The sequence below is a fragment of the Misgurnus anguillicaudatus genome, chromosome 7, assembly GCF_027580225.2.
Source record: "Misgurnus anguillicaudatus chromosome 7, ASM2758022v2, whole genome shotgun sequence".
Lineage (NCBI taxonomy): Eukaryota > Metazoa > Chordata > Actinopteri > Cypriniformes > Cobitidae > Misgurnus > Misgurnus anguillicaudatus.
Genome location: NC_073343.2, coordinates 36,824,981 through 36,849,656, shown reverse-complemented (window position 1 = coordinate 36,849,656; position 24,676 = coordinate 36,824,981). Strand labels below are relative to the sequence as shown.

Sequence of the window (24,676 nt, the reverse complement as noted above, 5' to 3'; positions counted from 1 at the left end):
TTACTAATAATCACTTTATAAATTCTATTGATACACAGATTGACACGGCTCAAATACATCATATAAATTATAATTTATAAATTATTCTGGTCACACTTTCAAGGATCAATTCTCAATATTAACTAAATATTAACTACTTTTCCCACAATATACTCCTAATTATACGGCTTATAAAATAGGTGTTAAGTTATTGGTAGGAATCGGAAAGGATTAAGGATGCAGAATCAGGCATTAATGTGTGCTTTATAAGTGTTAATAAACAGCCAATATCTCAGAAATATTAATGCTAAAAACCAACCAGTTAGTGGTGAGAATTGTAAACTACACTAGTACTGTTTAATCATTATTCGTATTAACTCACCAAGGTATTTAAAGTGAGAAACCAAACCAAACTCTCCCTAAACCAAACTGTGAAGAGTCTGTCACGGGGGGACGTTTTATCTTCAAGACTTTACTAACTCTTTCTTTTCTCTCAAACAGGTATTGTTTAGGAATAGTGAAAACTTCTTGTTGTCTTGTTATAAGCACCTTTTGTACTATTGCCTTCCTATGACACACCGCTTCTGTTTCCTAAGTTTTGTAAGTTGCTTTGGACAAAAGCGTCTGCTTAATGCATAAATGTAAATGAGAAGGATTCATAAAAAACATGAATTTTAACCATAGATTTTAAATGTTGATGTTAAATCCACTATTGTATTATATATCATTGATCTACAGTCCATACACAGGATTTACTAGTAATACTGCAGATTATAATGCAAACTTCGCACCTTTCCAAGAGTGAAGTGAGTTCTTTCTTAGAAAATAAGGTAATGAGATAAGGAAATGAAACATATTGAAATGGCAACTTTCAAAGGTCTCTTTTTGTGGTGAATGATGCATTTCACTGCATGCAATGGAAGTTCCCATCGATATTTATCATTAACACGATCCTGTTTCAAGTGAAATACATTCATTAAACACAACATTATCACCTTAAACACATCCGGCTCTTACCCATCTAACACAATGAGCTCAGTATTAGGTCTGTATAGTTTACATTTTTGTTAGTCTCAAAAAACCCACAAAAACCTCATGACATCACGTGTCAGTCTGATTTCCTACACGAGACGACACTGCGTTTTGTCTTGTCAGACACATCAGACAGAGACAAGTCTGATACATCACTCAGCTCCATCAACAGGTACGTTTCTAAACAGTTATATGTTTATACAGTTTTATAGGATGTGCGTCATTTATGTGTCTGGACAGAACTTAACATCCGGCTCTGTTTGTTTAATGGTCTGGGCTGGCTAGAGGATAAACTGAACTTTGTGAGAAATATCTCATTGGAAATATCAAATGTTTTGGTTTCCTAAAGAAGAGGAAACACACCGATCATGGATCACCGCTATGTGAAGGGATCTTTGGCAGCCCATAGTTAAGATTGTAAAAAAAAGAATTTCTCTGGCCAAAAATCATACATTTTGTATATAGTAATGCTCAATTAAATATATATTTTAAATTTGGAAATTTATTTTATTTCATATATCAACCTATATTTTAAAATGTATTTCAAATGAATTTTTAATTTTACATTCCATTTGGAAAATATGTGTTTTCTTTGGCAAAAATATTTTAAATATATGCTAAATACAAGTTCATTTTATGCAGTATATATTTTAAATTAAAAATATATTTAATTTTAACCTTTTCAAACCTGTAGGTGCGGTTTCCCGGACAGGGATTAGACTAGTCCTAGACTAAAAAAAAATGTAAGACATGTCCAAAACTTAAACTTCTTGCACTGACATATCTAAAATACATCAGTGCCCTTTGTCTTGCCTTAAAATTCACACAAAAAATGTTTTTAGTAAGGCATATTTGTTAAAACTAGTTATATTTCCTAATTAAACTAAGGCCTAGTCCTGGCTTAAGCAAATCCCTGTCTGGAAACCGCCCGTTATGTTTACAGGTTCATAAGATAAACAACGTTTTTCTTCCAATGCGATGTGAATATATTCCTTGGATTGAAATATATTGAGGGGCTAAAGATATTTTTAATGCTTTAAAATGTATTTTCTTTATATATATTTCAAATGGCCAAAAATATATTTTGTAAATATATTCCGCAAATATCTTTTTTGGCCATTTCTTATATATTTTTAAATATATTTAAAAATATATATTTTGCCATATTTGATGTTAGCTCTTTGATGCACTTTAGCTATGATTTGAACTAAGGTAACCTGTCTACCTATTGTTTATTTTACTTGTTATCAGAAATAAACTCCTCTAAATGGACTCTTCTGTTATTAAATCTTTAATAGTTTACCGGAAGTTCCGTTTTGTTCCACGAAAGCTGTTTGTTTTTGTTGTTACGCTGAAAGGTACCGCCAGGGGGCGGGGATTCGGCCGCGGTCAGTGTTAGTGGGCGGGATTTACACAGTGACGTGTTGAATTTCACTTCCTGCTCTCGCAGGTATCGGGACACACCTGCGGATTCTTGTAATAAACACTTCACGACCCAGTTCACCGAAACTTACTTTAAACGGCTTTAACTTTTGTCCAATGACGAATAGCAGCACTTTGGAGAAGAGGAACATTTATATCTGATTGAGAGGTAAGAAGTTAAGATTAAAATGAGCATTTTACTGTCCGGGAAAAAACAAAAAAATGTGCTGCGTTTTCCCCCGGCGGCCTTTGTTGTTTATTCTTCGTTTCACCGGATTAAATGTCAAGATCTTTTCAACGTGATATTGTTCATACATTTTTAATATTGTGTCAAACATTTTTACATTTTACAGAACTAGGAGTGTTTAAAGAAAGTAATTTATCTGTCTATCTGTCTGTCTATCTATCTATATATCAGTCTATCTATATATCTGTCTATCTATCTGTATCTATCAAGTGTTTTTTGAGTGTTTATGGTTTTAATTGAATTTTTTTCAGGTCTCTGTATATAAAAGGATTTGCCTGTTGTTGTTTTTGGAGAATGACTTTGTTTCGCCTCAGTATCTTCTGGCCCTCTGTGGTTCTGGTGTTGTTTCTCTATGGAGGTCCATCAGAGGCTCAGGTTGAAGATAAGAACACATGTATGAGTAAATTCGTCCACGGAAAAGATGATTTCGTGTTGATGACGAACAAATCCGTAGAGGACGGAGCCACATTTTTGGGTTCTCCACAAGTGACCCGGCCGGAGGATTGCATTATGGCCTGCTGTAAAGAACCAAACTGTAATCTGGCCCTGATGGAGGAGGCAGAAGACTCCTCAACCATCAACTCGTGCTTTATCTTCAACTGCCTGTACAAACAGAAGAGGGTCTGTCAGTTTGTGAAGAAGCCCAGATACAGCAACTATCTTTTGAAATCTGTTTTTGGAGATTACCTTGAACAAGAAGGTTCAGGTAAGAAAATAAACTGTACATGTTCATACGTGTGCGTATTTAAATGTTATTAATCTTCATAATGAAATCAATTAAATAGTACGAGAATAAATAGTATCTTGGATTATTTAATGATCTAAGAAAAACATCTGCTTATGTTATATTATAGTTGAGTTGATGGCTATGTTTTTACGTCTGTTTTTTAAGATTTCCTTGAGCAACAGGTGCCAGGTAAGGATGTATAGATGTCTAGGGTTTAGTATGTAGTGTTTGAAACTATTTGACTCACGTGCATGAATTACTCCTGCGTGTCAGGGCCTGTTGAAAATCTTCAGAAGTGTGTCATTTCGCATGTCGTATAACCACAGAAACCATTCGAAAATAGATGGGGACACATTAAAGACCCGATGAAATGATTGACAGTTGATGTGTGAAAAATATATCTTATTAAAGACGGACGTTTGTCAGGACATCAGGAACGAGTGAATCAGTCGTGCAATACTTTTTCATTGTTTTTAACATCTATTAATTATTTATTTTTTGTTAAAGTTAAGTCTTGTTAAATATTAATGTCGAAGTTATGTCATGTTAAATGGCTGTCCTCGGAAATGACGAAAACTTTGGGCAGGCACTTCCTGGCCTTAAAGGTGCTGAAAAAAATAAAGTGTGTGTTGATGTTAAATGAGTTTGTCATGTCACAGTGTCTTATAGATGACCTTAAAGCTAACAGATATTGAATAAAAACCACATCTTCATTTTATTGAGGCCTTTAAAGTGTGAGGCTTTATAAAATTAAGATTTTTTTTCTTTGCATTGGTAAAAATATGCAGCATGAAGTTAAAACTTGGTTTTGGAAGTCACTTTAACCTACTACTTTAAGTTTTGCCTTTTGATAAGTTAAAAGTGTTCAACTTAATTTGTTAAGTTAAAGTAACATCAAAATAAATGTTGATTTGACAAAAATGCTGTGTATTTTTTACAATGTGGGTTAAAAAGTATAATGCTGATGTCAACAGTGTCATTATGTAACCCAATTTCAGTCTAAATGTCTCTTGTGCTGTCTGTGGTTTTCATTTCCTCTGCATGACCTGATAGTTCAGCTCAAGATCTGTCTTGTATTGTGCTCTCATAAGATCTGCTTTGCTTTATCACTTCATCACTGTCGGCGTCTCATTATTTGATATTGCATAATGTTTTTTGACTCGATGGTGTTTGTTTTGTTTCAGATGATGAGGACAAACCTCCAGTCGCAGTTGTTGGACAGGACAGAGTTGTTCAACCTCAAGAAGATGTGACACTGAACGGCATTGAGAGTCATGATGATAAGAAGATTGAGAAGTATGAGTGGGAGATGCTGTTTGAAGACCCATCAGTAGTCATGACGGTATGTGATGATCTATTAAGATGTTTAATGCTTCATCAACATAATGTGTTGGATTGCATGGCCATTTGGTGCCTGTTTTATCTTTGTTTTGTCTTAATATAGATATATAGCTTTATAATGTTTATTTTTATGTGGAACACAAGAAGATTAGCAAATATTCAGATAGAGACTAAAACACAACCAGACAAATATTCAGACACCATGGGGTGGTTTCCCGGACAGGGATTAGTTTAAACCAGGACTAGGCCTCAGTTTAATTAGGAAATATAACTAGTTTGAACAAACATGCCTTACTAACAACATTACCTGTGTGCATTTTGAGGCAAAACAAAGGGCACTGATGTATTTTAAGATATGTTAATGTTTTTTTGTTTGTTTGGACGGCTAGGACTAGTCTAAACCCTGTCTGGGAAACCGCTCCTTTGATCTATAGGTTTAAATTCTTAAAATGAGTTTTAAAGAAATTCATTACAAACCCTAAGGGTTAAATGTTGATGGTAAAGAAAAACTCTTTTAATGCTCTTTAGAAACATCCCAGAATGCACTTCATGATCTATAATCTTTTTTCTTTCTTTAAAATCTTTTCTCAGAAAACAACTTTTCCGGACGCAGTGACGATCTCAAATCTTTCTCCCGGGATGTTCAAGTTCAGACTTACTGTTACTGATGGGGCCGGACAGACGGACTCAGCAGACATTTCTGTGTTAGTACTGACCCCAGAACAGTCCCTCCGTGAGTACATTTGTTTGTTTTGTCTCGTATATTTTAACATCATTACCACACTGTCGTGTTCTTATGGGCTATATTTTTATTAGGGATGCACAGTTACAACATTTCTGTGCCTATATCGACATTCGATTACTTCGAATGACCCATAGGGCTGTCACAATTATTAAATAATCGTCTGGTCGCAGTTGTTTGACCTCATTGCGGTAATTTCAGATCGCCGCAATGATTGCACATCTCTTTAAAAAACACAAGGGGGAGCTGCAGCGCCTGTATAAACGAGACAGTATCAGATGGCGCTCCTTGACTGACAGTGTAACACGATACATTGCAAAGCCATTTAATGCAGTGGAAAAAAAATGCATTTAAAGAAATGCTGCAAAACTTTGATAAGCAGTATGAACTGACAGGTAAAACATACATTTACAAAACAGCAATTGCAAATTTAGGGATGTGAAGGATGTTATTCTTAAAGAATCTGTAAGTAATTGATTTTTGTGCAGCCACTACAGACATGTGGTCCAGTACTTATGACCTTAGTAGGATTGCCTACTATTTAAGGCCTGTTCTGGTATAGTCCGTTCATTTTTATTTTCAGTTACTTTTCAGAGACTTTATAGTGTTGATTTCTTCTGAAGAATTTTCAGTTTTTATAAGATATATTCATTAAATAATTACTTTTAAATATTTGTTATGTGTATTAATATTTACTGACAGGTAAACATTTAATTTAAATAATCACAACAATGTGTACAAATTATTTCATGAACAAACAAAAAATCTATGAAAATTAAACGTCAAAGCCCTAAAACAGGCAATTAATCGTCATAATTGGCACAATTAATTAACTGTTATCCAAATGTCATAATTGTGACAGCCCTAATAGATACCGATAGTTTTGCTTTCTACTCCTTTGAAATTAAGATGTTTTGAAGTCTTAAATTTGCAAAATGTACAAACTGCAATTCTGTTGTCATTGTGACCCAATTCAAAATAATCACAATATTTAAGTTCTGATGGGTTTTTCTGCCCTTTTGATTACTGGGATATAATCATCTGACCTGATCATCTGCTGTTTTTAAACTTTCAGTCAGAAAAATTGCCGATACAGATTATCGTCCGATTTATCGGTGCATCCCTAAATTATATTCAAATAAAACATGTGGTCATTAGCAACTAAATTAAATTTTTAAGTCATTTACTATACTTAAAAATATAAGAAAATAGTCATGCATTTTTGCCTACTGTTAACAGGCTTTGAAACTACCTTAAAATGAAGGAAAACATGGATTAGTCATTAGCTAATATTTATTGGTCTAGCATACATTGAGGGTTTCTTCTACTGCACAGAAATGTTTCTGTTGTATGTAACAGAATCAGATTAGTCTTTCCTTTGTATTAAAATAAATTGCACATCATTTAATCTTTGCTTTTTTGGAAGTGTGAAGAAGCATCATCGCGTGTCTAATTTGGGTTTGTGGCAGATTGTGTGATTTGTTTCAGTTGAAACAGGAAATTGTTGTAATCGGTCTGTTTTCTCTTTTGAGGGTTTGTGAAACTGGCGTGACTGGTTTTGAGTTTTAACACAGAATTTAAAGATGTTAAGATCTTTTTGCAAATTTTAAACCTGATAAATATACAAATAAATTCTGTTCAGACTTATTTTGGTTTAAAGATGATTTATTTGTTTGGTGTTTATTTAACTGTTGTCTTAATCATTCCGTGCATTTTACAAGAGTAGAGAAACATGTTTGAATGCATGTCAATCATACTTCATTAATAAATCATAAATTCCTTAGACGTCCATTGTTTAATGTTTCTTTGTATGTGTTTTCCGTGGTAATTTGACAGCAGATGTTTTAGGTATACAGTTTGTATTTACCTCAGAAAGTCATTTTATTGTTTTTATTACAAGCGATAGTTTTTCTGTTTAAGTAATGATGCATATTTCACATTCTGTGTGGTTACACAATAATGGTGACTGACAGGTTTAAACTAGAAAATACAAGCACGCAGGAAAGCCTCATGTATATGTGATCTGTCTTAAACTGCTTTAACTTTAGTCTCTTTCACACATACAGTCTTTTTTTAAATACTGGTAAATCAGACCAGCCAATTTACCAGTAAGAGAGGTTGTAAGATTAATGTACTGGTACGATGCTATGCGTGAACGCGCTGACGGGTTAGGGCCAATCATAACACTCTGACACAGATGATGTGTTTATCTCCCGTACCAAAGTTTCTCTCCAGACGCTGTTTGAAGTCAAACACACATTAAGTGCTTAATCGGTTAAATCTCTTCATCACAGTTGTTTAAAACTGTTTACTGTCTATTTGTCTTATGTTCAAACATTACTTTCTGATGTGTTAGTTGCGTGTTGTGACTTTTCTCTGTACAGTTCAGTTTGAAGTTATCTTGTTTGGTCTGTGCACGACTGTCTGTCAGTGTTTGCCACAGAAGTAGAAACAACAAAAATACAGACCGCAGATATAAAGACATAACCCACTTCTGCTCTCTGACAGAGTTTACAGATATTTTGGTTCTGATGTGTCAATAATATCTTACTGGTAACATTGTTGCGTGTTTAAACAACACATGTTATATTTACTGATAAAGTAATTCTAGTAAATGCATGATCATTTAACAATAACTGTATAAAAGAGGCTTTTGACATTCAGTATCAGTTTGAGGAATACAAACATATCACAAACAGATCATCATCATCTTATATCTTTCATATTATAAGTAGTACATTGTAAAACAAATATGGCATGAAGTTAAAACAATTGAACATAGTATTTAAGTTTTTAGCTGAGATAAGTTGACACAACTTATAAAAACAAGTTGAAATTGTTTAGCTTATTTCTTAAAAAGTCTTAATAAATTACACCTAAGTTGTTAATGGGGCACACAACGTTACACCCCGGCTGTTTCAAATAATTTAAAGGACCGTAGTCGTCAATCATTCGGCTTATACCACGGTTACCACAGATTCAGACTTTGCACTGGTGGTTATTTTAAGACATTTGTCAGGTCAGGTGTGTGGTTATTGAAAAATAATGCAAACCTGTAAATCATTTCTCAAATCAGAATACAGCATATAAGAGACATAAAACAAAAATGAGAGAACATCAGCCTGCGTTCAGTGTCAACAATCACACAATCTTCAGGACGCTGATGTAAATATTTCATGATATTTATCTGAAGTGTGGCATTCAAGCGCGTGCATCTGTTAGTTTTCAGAAGATCACTGTGATCTCCAGGCTGTGATATTAGATAAAGTCTCTGATATGTTGACTTCCTTCATTCAAATTTTCATTAACAATAAATTCATTTTATTGTGATGTTATTGTCTATGTAAGGGAGGGGTCTCCAACCTTTTTGTGAGCAAGGTCTACCACAATGGATAAAACATTCTGGAGTGCTACTTTTTGATATAGTCTACTCAAAACTTTTTTGTTTTACTTGTTGATTTTATTTTATTTTTCTTGTTGATATGTTTTAGTATTGTTTAAAATGTTAACACCACGTTGGAGACCCCTGATGTAAGGGATAGTACACACAAAAACATGGGTCGTTGTCATTGCTAATGCAATTTTAATCTATTTTCTCCTGTTCAGATCACTGTCTCGTGCCTAAGAAAGAGGGTCCGTGCCGAGGGTCGTTCCAACGCTGGCATTACAACGCAGCTTCTAAGAAGTGTCAGGTGTTCAAATTTGGAGGCTGCAAACCGAATCGCAATAACTACCTGACGCTCAACGAATGCCAGAACGCTTGTGACAAAGTTTCAGGTATTAAGCTTTTATGATCGTGTTTGCAAATGAATGTAATAAGATGTGCAAACTTTATGGTAAATGCTAATTGGTGAATGACGAAAAATGTCAGTATAAGTATGACACAGAAGAAACTTGCTGAGGAAAACAGAAGCGAACCAAATATTCATTCATAATGAGAAGACACATTTTTATTGGATATATGACGTATGATTTTGCCAGAATCATACTTGGACTAAACAACTTCTGTTTTTGTTTTGTTTTGTTTTATTTAGTTTCATTCATTATTTTCCAACAGATTCTACACATTCTGGTAGATTGGGTCCAATCCCTGGTGAGTTCTCGTGAGGTTTTATTTAATGACATGTTTGTGTTTCAGAGCTATTCGGAGATTGTTTGTTTGTGAAGAACTTCTCATTTGTGTGTTTTATCTGTATGTTTTTTTTCTGACGACAGGTGAAAAGTGTAATGAGGACTGTGATTCAGAGCAGTTCATGTGTTCAAATAACTGCTGTATTGATAAAGATCTTGAATGTGATGGAGAAACACAGTGCAGTGATGGATCAGATGAGGCTCAGTGCTCCAGCTGTAAGAATATTAAACATTCATCTATACATTCATACCGTAAACATCAAGCCGATAAGAGTATTTTCTGTGAAACCCAGCGTTTTTAAGTAAAATCATTTTGCTTGTTTCTGGAAATCTGAGAGATAATGAAGGTCATTAAAGTTGAAATAAAATAAAAATCCCCAACACAAAAGTCATACAATAGCTTGTGAGAAACTGCAAAAGTTGTTTTTTTAAAACCATTATCATATGTGCATTTGAACTCTTTCCCCCCCACACAGCAGCAGAATTTTTTATGATTTTCACAAAAGTTTAATGCCTTCCAGAAAATCTTCTTCTTTAAATATATAAACATACAATATATCAAATGAAAGAACATACCCCTGCTTTCAAACAAAAGAAAAACGTTTCATCCTATCTTCATTTGTTCTCTTTATATCACCTCGTACATGGTTGGGTTTCTTTAAAAATATCAAATATTGAGATAATTGCATTTTTGTAAATGACTTTTGTTAGACATCAGATTCAGAACGATGATCAAAACAAACAGTTTTTACTGTTTTTAGATCAGTGAATGCTTCAGTGTTTTATAAGTTGGGTAAGAGCCCCACCTGGTGGATAATAGCGGAAATATGGATTGCCGTCATTGGCAGGGAAGCGTTTTCTCTTAATTAACGAGATAATTCATCAGTGGCAGAGAAAGAGTTAAATCCTCTGTAGCTCAAATCTTATCTGTGAAGTCAATGCTTCTTTGTGACAGATTTCTGCGTTTTAATCGATTCTTATAAGTGTGAATAAGTTTATAGGACATTCAAGTAAACATCATTTGTGTTATAGTTACACAACAACATATTAAAGTTGTGACCCTAAATTGTGTTTTGTTTGTTTTCTTCTCTTCCTGTACAGTAAATAATAAGTTCACTCGATTAATACAGGTTCCTTTGGATACTTCTAAAGGTGATTGATATTTTTCTTTATGATGTGTGTCTGTTATAAATTCATCAGTGTTTTCTTTCTCTGCTGATTTAACAAGTAATGTTTACGTCTTGCAGCTCACTGCGTTGAGCCCCCAGTAACAGGAACCTGTCCTAACAGTTACACTAAGTGGTACTATAATCCATATGAACGCAGCTGTAAACGCTTTACCTTTAGTGGTTGTGTTGGAAATAAAAATAACTTTGACACAGAGGAAGAATGCATGGAGTCATGTCGCTCAGTGACCGGTGAGTTAACTGTCTCTTTACTTAATGTTATTTTGAGTTTCTCTGTTTTATTTATCTTCTGTAAAATCATCACATCATCTTTGTATTTCAGAATCTGATGTGTTTGCAAGAAAGGCTGAGTTTGAGAGACTGGAAGGCACCAGTGATAAAGGTATAACAAAACATTATCAACACAACAGGAAACTAAATAATCTACCCATATGTAACAATGATGTAACATGACCTGTTTCTCTTCCTGTCTCTAACCAGTTGCCATTATCATTGCGGTCTTACTGGGCATTGGCATTGCGATCTTGCTGATTGTTCTTGTATGTTGCCTCCTGAAAGGCAAGAAGAAGGGTCGAAACAAACATCAGACTGTCGCTGTGAACGGCGGTCACACTTATGATTATTCTGAGAAACTCGTGTACAACAGCACCACTAAACCCATTTGAATTCAGTTCAGTGTCTATATGATGCTGCTGGTGTGTAAGGTGAATAATCTACGTGTATATGCTATAATTTTTGTTTTCAGTGGATAGATTGAGAACTATCAAGCAACGGTTTGATTCGTTTTTTTCTATGTATTTAATCATTTTTCAGAGTACTATATAGTCTTTGTTTAGCTTATATTTAGCATGTTGAATTGTGCTCATGGGTAAATATGTATTGAAATAGCAAATACATTTTGATCTTAGTTTTCAAAATCAAAAATGTGACCATAAAAATTAACAAAACTTTTACTTTGGGAAACACACATTTGAAGGATAAACTGTTATTTTAATGTTTTTTTTTTTGTTTTTTTTTAGATTAGCAATATGTGTTTTAGTGAAAATCTCTAATGCTGCCTTTTAACATTCAAGCTTACAGATATGTAAACTGCATTAAAGCAGTGAGAGATTTTATCAGGTTGTAGATCTGAGATGATGCTTTCTTTATTGTTATGTTTGTAAACTCCAGCTACGTTAGAAGAAACATTTTTCTTTTTAAATTGTTTTATTTAGTTTTATTTTTAGTAGGCAGTCATTCTAAATGCATCAGTAATGCTCAGAACTGTATGAAATCTAGCCTAATCTTATCCCCACAACGCAAGTTTGTACATAGTTTTTATTTTGTGTTTCTGTAACGTGCATGATGGACTACTGATGTTTGAAAGTCTAAATAAAACTAAAGTGTACAGATGTGTGGAGTGGACGTGTTAATGTTATAAATAATCTATGAAGTTGTACGGATTTATTGTCCACAGAGGGCGCTATTGAATCACAATCCCACAAAAATCATGTTTTCTAGACATCAGCTAGAAGAGTTACTGATATATAAACACCAAAGAAGATATTTTGATAAATGATGGTAAGCACACAGCTGATTGAAACCATTGAGTTCCATAGTAGGAAAAACAAATATTATGGAAGTATTGTGATAAATGATGAGGAATATATTTTGATGGTAAGCACACAGCTGACGGTACCCATTGAATATCAAAGTATTTATTTTTCCTACTATGGAAGTCAATGGTTACAATCAGCTGTTTGCGTACCATCATTCATCAAAATATCATACAGGTTTTTTTTTTTGGGGGGGGGGGGGTGGTGAACTATCCCTTTAAATGGGAATTGATGAGTTTAGTTACATACACCAACGTTATCAGAAATGTACAGACAGTAAAATAATGATGTGTCTAAGATTAAACGTTTAATTTAACAATGAAACATAATTAAAACATTTAACCTCTTTTTATTAAATGCATATACATGCAAACAATTACATACAAACTTAACAAACGATAAAACATAAATGTCTTACTACAAACCATTGTGATTGGTCCATTCCAACAGTGCTAAAAAATGTAACAGCTGAGAATGAGGCTGTAGATTATCAGCGATGTCTAAATAAATAATCAAGCTATTAATGTTTTAATGGAAAATCACATTTTACAGTACAAATAAAAAATACAAAATTAGAAAGGTTCACTGTACACTGTAAAAGATGATAAAAGTTTAGCTCACATTTGCAAAAAAACAATAAAACTATAGAAAACATGCTTATATACCATTTTGCATGACATGACTTATTAATTTAAATTCTAACTAAATCCTAAATGTTTTGACGTGTATGACTAAACTGAGTAATGTATTTTGATGAAAATGACATAAGCAACTGAAAATGTAGCAAACAGCAGACGAATTTGACATAATCATCTGGATACTACCAAGCATTTGCAATTTGTCCAAAACTATTAGATTTTGCTTTAATGTTGTGCACAATGTTGATGATATTAATGTTAAACAAAGTGTTTTCAAAAAATATTTTCTTATCTGAGAAATGCTCCAAAGCGACTGAGAAAAACGTAACTTGAAATTTGTATGTGAAGAGAGCGGATCTGCCGCTTCCTGCCAATCAGCATCAACTTCCGGGCCACAGTCCCCGCCCATTAGGGCATTACATCACATAAGTTTCCTCCCTTCCACGCGCGTGTGTTATTTCTGTGAGGCGAGCTCGTGCAGTTGAAATGATTTTACTCTTCGCGCGTGTGTCTGTCGGAACTGCAGCCGCTGAAAATAAACTTCTGCCAATGTGTGACGGGACTTTAAACTAGTTAAATTAACCGGAGACTCCACTGGTAAGTTAAGGGTTTTTCTGTGAGGATTTTTTTCACGCTGAAAAGTTTTGTTTGTGATTTGTGTTGGATGCGCAGAGTTACGAAAGATTTGAAGAAGTTTAAATGTGAATTCTCAAGTTTGTTTTAATGACATTTGTGAATGTGTCAGTGCAAATACAGATTGAAAACAATACTGATTGATTTATATTAACACGTAACGATGATCTGACTAAAAACATCGTGATGCTTTGCATCAAATAAGTGAAAGGTTTATTTATGAGGATGGGTTTCTGGTGAATACTTTTTGCTTCTTTAATGTTTCAGTATCTGGATGATTGTCTTAAAAAACAACACAATGAAAAGCTTGTTATAAATGTTATAAAGGTTGTAAAACGAATTTCTCTGAGATGAGTATAAGTTAGAAATGTTCTGGATTCCTGACATGAAGTTTACTGAATGTTGTGTCTCTGATAAAGTTGTGTACTCAGTAAAGAGGATATATTTGTCCAGAGCATCTGAACTTTGATCAGGTTTGAAAACACATTGCCATCAAATGAGATGTAACCTTAGTGAAACTTGTGTGTTTTATTAAAATGGTGACTTTGATTGACTTTTGTTGAAATATTCAGTCATCACAAATCTCATTAAGCAGATGCTGTAAAACATTTAGTTGAAATGTAAAGAAGATGTGTTATATAAATAATATCGTGTGTGTGTGTGTGTGTGTGTGTGTGTGTGTGTGTGTGTGTGTGTGTGTGTGTGTGTGTGTGTGTGTGTGTGTGTGTGTGTGTTGAAGTTGTGCTGTAATGTCAGATTGAATCAGTTAGAAACATGCACGTATCTCTTTATCTGCAAGATTTATTTGTATGATGAGTAAGTGTTGTTCTTTTCTTTAATTGTTCTGAGTGATTCATAAGGGAATTTATTTTAAATTGATTTGATTGATGAATAGTGAAAGACTTGACCGGGATTAATAACAAAACTCTTGTTCTGTAGCAACATAAGAGTTTTAAATATGTTTGTCTGTTTATGAGATGATATTTGTGTGGTAATTATCATCTTTGATGGTGTTCACATGCTCTCATTCTCTCTGAGCGTTTAGTTTAGTTTTTAGTTTAGTTTTTAGTTTAGTTTTTAGTTTAGTTTAGTTTAGTTTAGTTTAGTTTAGTTTAGTTTAGTTTAGTTTAGTTTTTAGTTTAGTTTAGTTAATTTAGTTTAGTTTAGCTTCAGTCTGAGACACAGTAGATGTTTGGACGGGTCACTGCTTTACTTTGACCTTGTCTGGGTTAGAGGTCAAGAGTTTGAAAGTCAGCATTCACATTTGTAAAAGTTTAACAGCTAAACCCAATCCTGAACCAAGAGATTTATGGATCTTTAAGATGAAATACAAAGACAAAGACGAGGAGTAAAACTGAGGGGGATTTTTAAGGCCACTTTATCCAAAGTGAACTTATAAAACATCACAACTATGTTATTTGTTTTTATAATGTTATTTGGAAACGATGCCAATGTTTGTTTGTTTTTTTAAATATGTACATTTTACCAAATGTACTTCAATGATACTCAGATGAGCTTTAGTTTATAAAACACTGTGGTGTGATTTTTGTCTCTTAGTTTTATCCGTAATATCAACAAGTCTGTGGAAAATCTGTTTTATTTATAAATGCTTCACAATACTTCCAGAATAGCATGTTTATTTCTTTTTATTACACGGCTGGATTCTGATTGGCCATTTCGCGGCATTTGCAGGATTTTTATTCACAGATAACAACCACTGAAAACGAATAACATGCGATAACACAGATGCTGCGAATCATTTTGATAGGTACAGTTTAATAATATTACACGCAAAAAAAATGTAAATATGTCTTTTAATAACTTTTATACTGCTCCCAGTCGAGCCAGTGGTTCAGGTTTTCACTGACCCCACCAAAACAAAAAGATTTTAGTGTCACGTATTTAAAATAATGATTTAAAAGTCAAATATAATTGTATACATATACATTTTATTCATCATTTGTTAAGACAATTGTCAATTTTAAATGTAAACTCTACTTCTGAAACACATGCAACAGTGTCCACAACAACCAATAAGGTAAGAGAAACCTCATGACATTGCCGAGAACTTAACGTTCCCAACACTTGAAATGAGTCTCGATGGTAACATTGCATAAGAATACATACAGACAAATGACCACAGGCAGAAAATATATTTTAGTTATACTGTTTAGTGGCCCGAGCGTCTCTCATGGTGGCCCCGGGCCATCGGGCAGTCCTTTATGTTGAGCCCTGTTTATGATATTAGATTTACAAATTATTAAACCAAATAGTGTGTTCGACATTTGAACGTCTTATCTTTATCAATAATAAACCGTTTTCCTCTCCGAAGGTCTGCATTTGTTAAAAATTATTTCAAATGAATATTTAATTAATATTTCTTACCTTACTTATGGGGTAAATAGTTGTGTAAGAATTGGGTCCTTATAAGTCCCTTCAGTCTGATACAACTTATCACGCTGTCGGGGCTTATTTCTACAGCCTATACATTATCTATTACTTAAAGGGCCATTTCACCGATAGGAACATTAATCTTTATGGAAAGTGAGTCATATTTGTAGTCAAAATGTAACATAAATGTAGAATTTTGTGCCTATTTGACAGAGAAAAGACAAAATGTGACTTTAGAGCACATTTGTATGAAAAACTACAACTGCCACTATGCACCACAATGCACAGCTCTGCAAGCCACTCCCATTAATCGGAACACGGCTCAGACATGCTATTATGTACATAAATGCCACGTTAGTAAAACAAAGAAAATAGCCACCACCACTGTGTCTGACAGACACCAATCATGATTTACTTTTAAACGTGATGTTCATTGTGGTACACACAATAACACTCTGGCCTGGTGTGTAGCAAAGTCTTATTCAAACAGTAACGTGCGGTTTCAGATCCACAGTACAAATGTCTTTCCAAGTACTTAAAAAAAGTGTATGCATTTTAAATGTTTATTTAGTTTTACCAATTTTCTTTTTGTCTCTTGTTTACTGTAATTACATTTGTGTTATTATTGGCCTCACTGCTCTCACAATATAGACATATAAAACACCGCTCAGATATGCTATTGTGTATATAAATGCCACCTTAGAATAACAAAGAAAATATAAACACTCACTTTAGTCAGACGTCCGTTTATCCCTGCATCCTCCACACAAACGCGTCCCCTGCATAATGTCTCTCCACAGACGCGCTGCCTCAGCTCTTGGAGCTTGTGCTCGTAAACCGAAACACGTCTTTGAAATAAGCACGCGACCAGAAACATTCACAAAACAAACGTCCATATCCTTATCTGATCCAGAAATGTTCAACCGAAAGCAAACGGCGCGAGTCCGTCCAAGCTTATATACTCCGCAGCGCGTCTGCTCGTAAACCGAAACATGTCCGTGAAATAAACGTTCCAAACGCGCGCAAAGTTCCTCTCTTGCATAGAAACCTTCACCAAACAAACGTCCATATCCTTATCTGATGCAGAAATGTTATAAAGAAGCCACACAGCGAGAGAACAGGCAAGCTTCTCTACGCAGCAGAGGCCGATGGTTGCTGCTTCTTCACCGGGCTCCTCTACCCAGCCGACGCCCAGGCTCCGGCCTACTCCTCGGGCTTCTGTTCCTACATCTGCCTCAGCTCTTTGCAGTATTGTGGCTCATAAAGGTGCAATGAACAGCGGATTAGAGCATCACGCTTGTAAAATCACCCTCTTCCATGTAATATTGATAAACTTCCACTGTTATTGTAACATGAATTCTGGCTCGCTCCACAACTTCTGTTTAGCTTAGCTTAGCATAAAGATGGCGGCTGGTCGTTTTTTTTCGGTCTGTGTTCGTATATTTTCATAAGTCCCACCCACTTATCTGTAATTGGTCTGAAGCGTGAGTGGGTCCCACCCATAGCCCCCACCTTGGAAAAATGAGGAATGAGTGTCTGTAGTCTTTCACACTCAATAGAGATACAGGATTTCCTTCTTTCAATGACGCAAAATGACGATTTTTACATCATTGAAAGAAGGAAGTGCCTCACTGAAATCAGTATTTCTCCCCTCTCAGGGGAAACTGAGGGAATGGTGCACGACCATTCAAAAACATGACTGGGGTTCTAACGGTACAAAGCTTAATGCAAATGGGTGAAGTTTCCCTTTAAAGAAAAGTCTGTTTATTAACATCTGGCTAATATGAAGAGCTCAGTATTAATAGAGATTGTTAGTGAAGTTTTAATCCTTTTCTTCAGTTTGTGAATCTCTCTGTTATGAGTTGATTATGATTTAAAGGGTTTGGTTAAATGCAGGAGCATGCCAGTTTGTGTATTTAGAGAGAAGTTTAATAGTGTTGTGTGTTTCTGCTTTTCTTCAGGAAATGATTATTGAGTAATACAGACGACGTCCATGTGATGTGCGCATGTATAAACTTTATTTATAGAGTTTGATGGTTGTTCAAATGAAAAGTTGTCTTATTGGTTTATCTAGTATTTGTGTTACTGGGTCAGACGCTTTATGCTTAGATGTATGTTAGGATTTAAAAAAAAAGCTGGAACCACGTTTACACAGATCTAACTAATATTATGCATGCCAGGCCGGTAGATGGCGATGTTACTTTGTAAAGAAACACCACATGCCTGTGCACATACTTGATACGTAAGTGATAAATATAAACAATCAAGACAGCTAAACATCAAGCAGTTTTGTTTATATGGACGATAGGGTAGATTAAGTGACCCTGGACTGTAAAGCTGCAAAATTTTGTAAACTTTCTTGGAGAAGTTTGTACTCAAACATGTCTTCAGACTGAACGAATGCATGTGCATGACATCACTATTATTACAAATTTGCGTTAATGTAATTTACACAGAGAAAACGCAATGTTATCAAAAACTGTCTTCAGAGTTATCATATAAACAAACAGCTAAACCACATATTGCGCATAAAAACTTTACAGGTTTCGCTTGAAAGTGTTGTCATGAAAACGGCCCGTCGATTCAATTTTGTCGTTGTGCGGCTTTGAAAAGAATAGTTGAGGCGTGTTCAGAATGAAATACACCTATGCGTTTATTTATGTTGCGTGTTTAATTTGTGCAGCATATACAGTTATCCTGACAATGCAAATGATTCGATATATTTTCCTCCAGTACTAGTGGGTAAATGTTTTGTTAGTCTGATTATTTCTCTCTCTGGGAAAGTCTCTTGAAAGGGGCGAGTGTTTGATTAGTGAGACTCTAAACGAGGTCAGCCAAGATAAACAGAGAGCGTACTGCTGAAATAATAAAGTCTCTGTCTGCAGTAAGGTACCGCGGTACACTGTGCTCGTCTGTCAATTAAGCGTTTGCGCTTTATTTCCAGCTCTGTGTGTTTGTGGAGTCTGGTTTTGGCCGTGGTGGTCGGATCGGGTCTGAGCGTATCACTCCGGTTCTCCCACGGGTTTAGTTAGACAGCGGTTTCAGGCCGTGGGGTCATTGGGGTTTATTTAGGGTTGTTGGAGCGCAGGGAGTATTTGACTGTCGGATGTGTTTTAATTGAGGATGTAATCGTCGCCTTGTGTTTTAACTGTGTGTGGGAACCACGAGGGAGGAGTTTCTGTGTGCTTGACACCCCTTGACAAGTCTTAAGGATAAACACTGAGTGATAATCACAAATTGTGTGTGTTGTTTTTAAGTGCGGATAATTCCACTAGATTGAGCCTTAAGTTTATGAATGAAAATTCCAATGAGGATAAATTGTTCCCAAGGAATTTATAAGGCTGGGATGATTCATACTAATAATAGCTGTCTGAAATTGATTCTGAATAGCAAAGGCGATGTTTGCACAGCTCTTTTATGCACTACGACTCTTTGATCAGTAGGAAAATCACTGTGAGTTCGAGTCGTTTATAACATGCATTTGAAAAAGCAACACTCGTCAAAAATAATCATTATAAATATTCTTTATTATCATGAAAATATCTGAAAAAGTTTGAAGAACAGCGATATACATAAAAAGCAAGCTGTGTATGTAAACCGGTTCTTCTGCGGCGCATATTGAGTGTCTGCACGAGCGCCCTCTTTGGATGTATAGCGGCATTTCACCATTGTTTATTAAAAAACATAGTAAGTAAAGTCGCACGATAAATCGTCCCAACCCTAAACATTTATGTCGAGATGGCATGAAATCCTCTGACAAATAAATCTCTGATGAACCACAGCGAAGTTTGCTCATTCGTAGCTAGTGGTTATAAACATTTTTTCAATCTGTAAAGGCCGGGGTATAACTTTTTTCTGCGTCTGCATCTGGCTCGCACACGCGTCCGCGCAGCTTTCCAATGATACTCCTGCGGCTAAACACAGATGGCCGCGTTCGAATCAACACTATACGCAATACAAATATTTCTTATTCAAATTATTACTCTAGCAGGCCGTCAGGGCAGCACTGATTTGGTGACATTTACAGTACATAAAAACATTAGGATAGGTGAAGAAAAGTAGCCGATCCCTACGCGGACTTCCCTAGTGTACTTTCAGCTTAAGGCTATGTTTACACGACAACGATGTAGTAAAAAACAGAAATGTTTTTCGATTATGCTTTTGAGATTTTTCTTGTACATATGACAACTAGTTTACATCGATCTGCGAAGATGACTTATACGCCGTAATGACATGTGTCAGGTCAGTAGGTGGCGATGTTACCTGTAAAGAAACACTACACACACTGTAAAAAAATGCAGCACAAAGTTAAACTTGGTTTTGCAAGTCAACCCAACTTACTATTTCAGTTTTGGTTTAAATAGTTAACCTAACTTATAAATTCAAAAAATTGAAATTGTTTAACTTAATTTTTTTAAATTAAAGTAACAATTTGTGTTGATTTGACTAAAATGCTGCATATTTTTTACACACATACGTAGGCCTGTCGCAGTAATTATTTTGAACTTGACCTTGGTGTTTTTTATATATTTTTACATGAGTTTACATGTGTGTTTGTTTGAATAAAAATTAATGTCATTAGCGTTTTAGTCGATGGCAATTGATTCTGCCATTTCTGTCTGTCTCTGAAAAGCAGCTCAACCAATGACTGGTACTATACCTTTTATAATATTTATTTATCTTTGAATTATTTAGAATTTCTTTTTCTTACTTATAACATTATATTACATTTCAATGTCTTAATATTCTTAAAAATTAAAAGTTGTGTTCTTAGAATTGCATTATTATGCTATAATTATTATTATTATGCTATGAGACGACAAGGTATCATTCTCAAAAACTTGCACTTTAAACCTCGTGTTCAAAAGTTTGCGTTTTCAGGACCCTAAACCACTGTTGTTGTGTAAATGAGCAGCCAAAATGCATAAACAATTTCCAATTAACTGTTTGTTGTGTATACCTCTTAATATCAGATAAAAATCTGCTATTTGGTTTTATATCAGTCTTGTGAAGTTATGAAGGCAAAAAGATCTTTCAGTAATCATTGCCAAATGCTTTCTTTCTAAAATAAGAAATATTCTTCCTAAAACGCAAATAAAATGTAAGCAAATGTGTTAACAAACCCAAGACCTCTGTAATCTCACAAGCTGTTCTCAGATCATGCAGGGAATCATCAGGCGTAAATTAAGAACACAAACTAGGAAATGAGCAGAAATGATCCGTGTGGTTAAATCTAATGTCCGTGTTACACCGCTCCATCTGTGCTCAATTACAGGAGTTCACTTTAAGGGTCAGATTTCAGCCGGCACGTTTTATCAGCTGTGAGAACAAAAGTTCCTCACATAGGCGTTGGACTCATTCTTAAACAAATGGACATTTACATACCAGCACACTTAATGGCTTTTACATTCAGTGTACACACACTTTAATACAATCTTATACCACGGGTCTGTTCAATGCTGTATTCTGACTGGTTAAGAAATGCATTATTTTTTGATAACTGCACACCTAACTTGTCAAATATCTTAAAAATAGGCACCAGAGCAATGTTTGTGGTATAAGAGGAATAATTGACTCCGGTCCTTTGAATTATTTGGAACTCCACTTCGCGTTGTGCCGCATTACCACTTTGGCAATTATTTTCTTAAAATGAAATGGCCCGTCGTCAATTATTTCTTACGTATCCACTATATGGGACTGTACATAGACATGGTCAATATACAAGAAGTTAAATTCTAAATATTTCCAGTCCAATGTCTTCATTATTGCCTACCACAACGTTTAGCCAAAATAACACAAAATAAGTTAAGTTAGTTATAATTTCACTGGGAAAACATTTTTTTTGTTGTTGTGTTTAAAAATGAAAGAGATTGTGATGTTTCTTCAGTTCGTCTGTAGTAAATCCATTCATTCATATGTAATGTTTTCTGGATTTCCCATGACTGTGATCTTGACTTTGTCTCTGTTAATCTTGGAAGAATCTTGCTTTGATCTCTGATCCTGTTTCTCAATGACAGAATCAGATTTGTTCAGGATTAATGAATTAGTTCTCCGTTTTAAGCCGCTGTTAATGTGAGGAGCTGAGATAGGAACTTACAATACTGTAAAAAACACTGTTTAACCGCTATAGTATCTCATTATGTCAACATGAGACGCATAAACATCTGTAACATTGACTTAGTTAATCTAATCTTAACCTGAGACACTACTTTTGTGGATTGTTGGTTGAATGTCCGCTGCATAAGACAAACTAAAAAAACACTTCATGAGTTTCAAAGTCTTCATCTGATTGGTTGAGTTGTGAGTGTTTTCAGAGAGGTGTGTGTGTGTGTGTGTGTGTGTCATGCTGAACTGTGATTGATTGCTTTACATCTCAGCTCTTAGGTGGTCTTCAGACTATGGAGTCCAGACGTTCTGCCATCAGTCTGAAGCTCTGGTTATGTGAGAGTTAGCAGGACTTTATAAGCCGAAGGTGAAATGTCTTCAAAAGACAGGCACTTGTAGGGCTGATAAATACATTTGTCATGTCTGTGTGTTGTCTTATGTGTTGTGTTTTACTCAGTTCCTGTTGGATTTAGGCCAGGGCTTTTATGGTTTTAGAAGGTAAATAGAGGAGCTTTAGTTTAGATAAGTCTGCTGGTGTCTCATATCTGATGTTACGTTGGCGAGCGACTGGCACGATCCAGTACAGAAGACTGATTCAGGATTTCCAACGGAATGGTTGGAATTTTCCTCCGTCTGACTGATAAGACTCAACAACTGTTCGGCTGGATGCAGAGGGCAAATCCGAGGGCAGCAGTAAAGCTGAAGTCTCACATTTATCTCGCTGTTGAACTGACACAGGATCAATCATCCTAACACAATATTTATTTAAGGCACAGTGATGGTTAGTAAAGCAATGTTATAATGTATTCAAAGTGTTTGTGTGAGTTGTGTATTCATGAGGTGTGTGTTGTGTTTCAGTGTGTGAAGGGGATGAGAGGAGACTCCAACAGAAGCCTAATGGGAGAAGGTAAGAACATCCGTCAATACCAGTTCAGCCTTTTAGCCTCTCCAGTCAATTCAAACGTCTGCATTATTGCCCTGATTGTGGATCATATAGATGTTTCTATTGTTGAACTATTTCCTTAAAGCCACTTTCTATTTCGTGTAGCTCAACAGAACTATAGTCTTTGGTTTTATTCATTGTGATGAATGATTAGGGGGATTTTGGGCTTTTTGTTACTTCATATTTATCCTCCCGTGTAACTGGAAGTTATGACTAATCAACATCATGTTTCTAGTCAGCTTGGTGTGCTCAGAAAATGTTAATATCAATGGGAATATACTTCAGAGATTTTTTACTCATAAACAGTTCTAGGGCATGTGTAGAGAAAAAACTTTTATTTCACTTTAAGTGTATTTTTGTTTATTTTATAAAGCTCAACAGAAAAACAGTTTTTTTACAGCTTTCTTTGCTCATATTTCACAATAAGTCAGACATTTGCTGGTCGCTGATAACCTTAGACCATGCTATTGACAGTATTTGTCTTGTTTGCCCATGAATGTTTTTAAATTATTATAGGGCTGTCAAAATTAAAATGTTAATAACACATTAACTTAAATTGATTTTAACGATTGGTTTGACCCTTGGCCTAACATGTTGTTGGATGAATTGAGATGCAGCCTTAACAGTAAATAGTTATCAAACGCCTAAAATTAACTTTATTTGTGCGTTTTCTTAGAGGTGTACTGTCCTAAATGCTTAACTAATACAAATGATGCGTGCATCCACTTCCACAAGATTTTGGTTTCGGTTTTAAAACTCGCAGGAATTAGAAAATAAAGTGCATGACTTGCTTGATGTTAAAAGAGTTATTAAGAGCGACAAGACTTGAAAACGATCTTCCTCCTGCTGACTGACACATCTGATGCTGGCACACTGGTGCGCGACCCCGATATATGCAAACATAGACAGAATTACCGTTTTAAAATGAACTGTTTTGACAAGAATTACAGTAGATCTTAAAACGTTTTGTCTTAATGTCAATCAAACAATAAAAGAAAGAAAAAAGTTTAACATATATTGGTTAGGGCCTTACGATACAATACATATCATGATACATGGGCCATGATACGATACATGCGTCACGATACAATACAATACATTGCATGTTGCGATACATTGCAATACTTTTTTAATCAAAAATGTAAAAAAATAGAGCTGAATTTAAAAAAAGCCAAAGTGTTAAAGTTGCAATTTATCAAGAATTAATCAAGACTTAACTCATGGCAATGACGTGAGTAATCTAGATTAAATATTTTAATCGATTGACAGCCCTGGTATATTATCATTATAATGTGCTCATCATAGTTTCACATCTACATTAGCGCATAACCTAAACTTTTCTCATGCAAGAAAAAGCTCAATTTTTCCTCACGCACGAGATTTTAGTTTTCGTTTTTTTTTTTGTGCGCAGTTTACAACACATGGGCTTCAATGAGTGAATTCGAATTACATCAATAGTTTATTTTACTGTTTTAAGGTTTGAATTGAGAGTAACTATGTTGATGTTGCTTGCTGACGGATTGCTCGTTGTGGTCACACAAGTATTTTCTAGCTATGTTTGCC

The 24,676-nt window shown here is 35.0% G+C and overlaps 2 protein-coding genes across 3 annotated transcripts in view; both read left to right on the top strand.

The window, feature by feature from the left end:
• Positions 1–1,042: 1,042 nt before the first annotated feature.
• spint1a (serine peptidase inhibitor, Kunitz type 1 a) lies at positions 1,043–12,199 on the top strand. Of its 2 annotated transcripts, XM_055172972.2 has the most exons (12): positions 1,043–1,183; positions 2,462–2,602; positions 2,932–3,386; positions 4,592–4,749; positions 5,340–5,481; positions 9,097–9,267; positions 9,548–9,583; positions 9,706–9,837; positions 10,723–10,773; positions 10,869–11,039; positions 11,131–11,190; positions 11,289–12,199. In XM_055172972.2, exons 3-12 carry the CDS (start codon positions 2,975–2,977, stop codon positions 11,471–11,473), a joined length of 1,518 nt encoding a protein of 505 aa, XP_055028947.2. In that variant the 5' UTR covers positions 1,043–1,183; positions 2,462–2,602; positions 2,932–2,974; the 3' UTR covers positions 11,474–12,199. The 2 variants fall into 2 exon arrangements, with proteins under 2 accessions (XP_055028947.2, XP_055028948.2); XM_055172973.2 differs by lacking the exon at positions 2,462–2,602 and having other exon boundaries at positions 1,096–1,183.
• Positions 12,200–22,472: 10,273 nt separating this feature from the next.
• Positions 22,473–24,676, top strand: part of LOC129418043 (pleckstrin homology domain-containing family G member 3) — a 32,419-nt gene continuing 30,215 nt past the window's right edge. The window contains exons 1-2 of the mRNA XM_073869178.1: positions 22,473–22,951; positions 23,029–23,077. Of these exons, the coding sequence (XP_073725279.1) occupies positions 22,949–22,951; positions 23,029–23,077 (52 nt within the window). The 5' untranslated portion in view covers positions 22,473–22,948. The remainder of the gene's footprint in view (positions 22,952–23,028; positions 23,078–24,676) is intronic.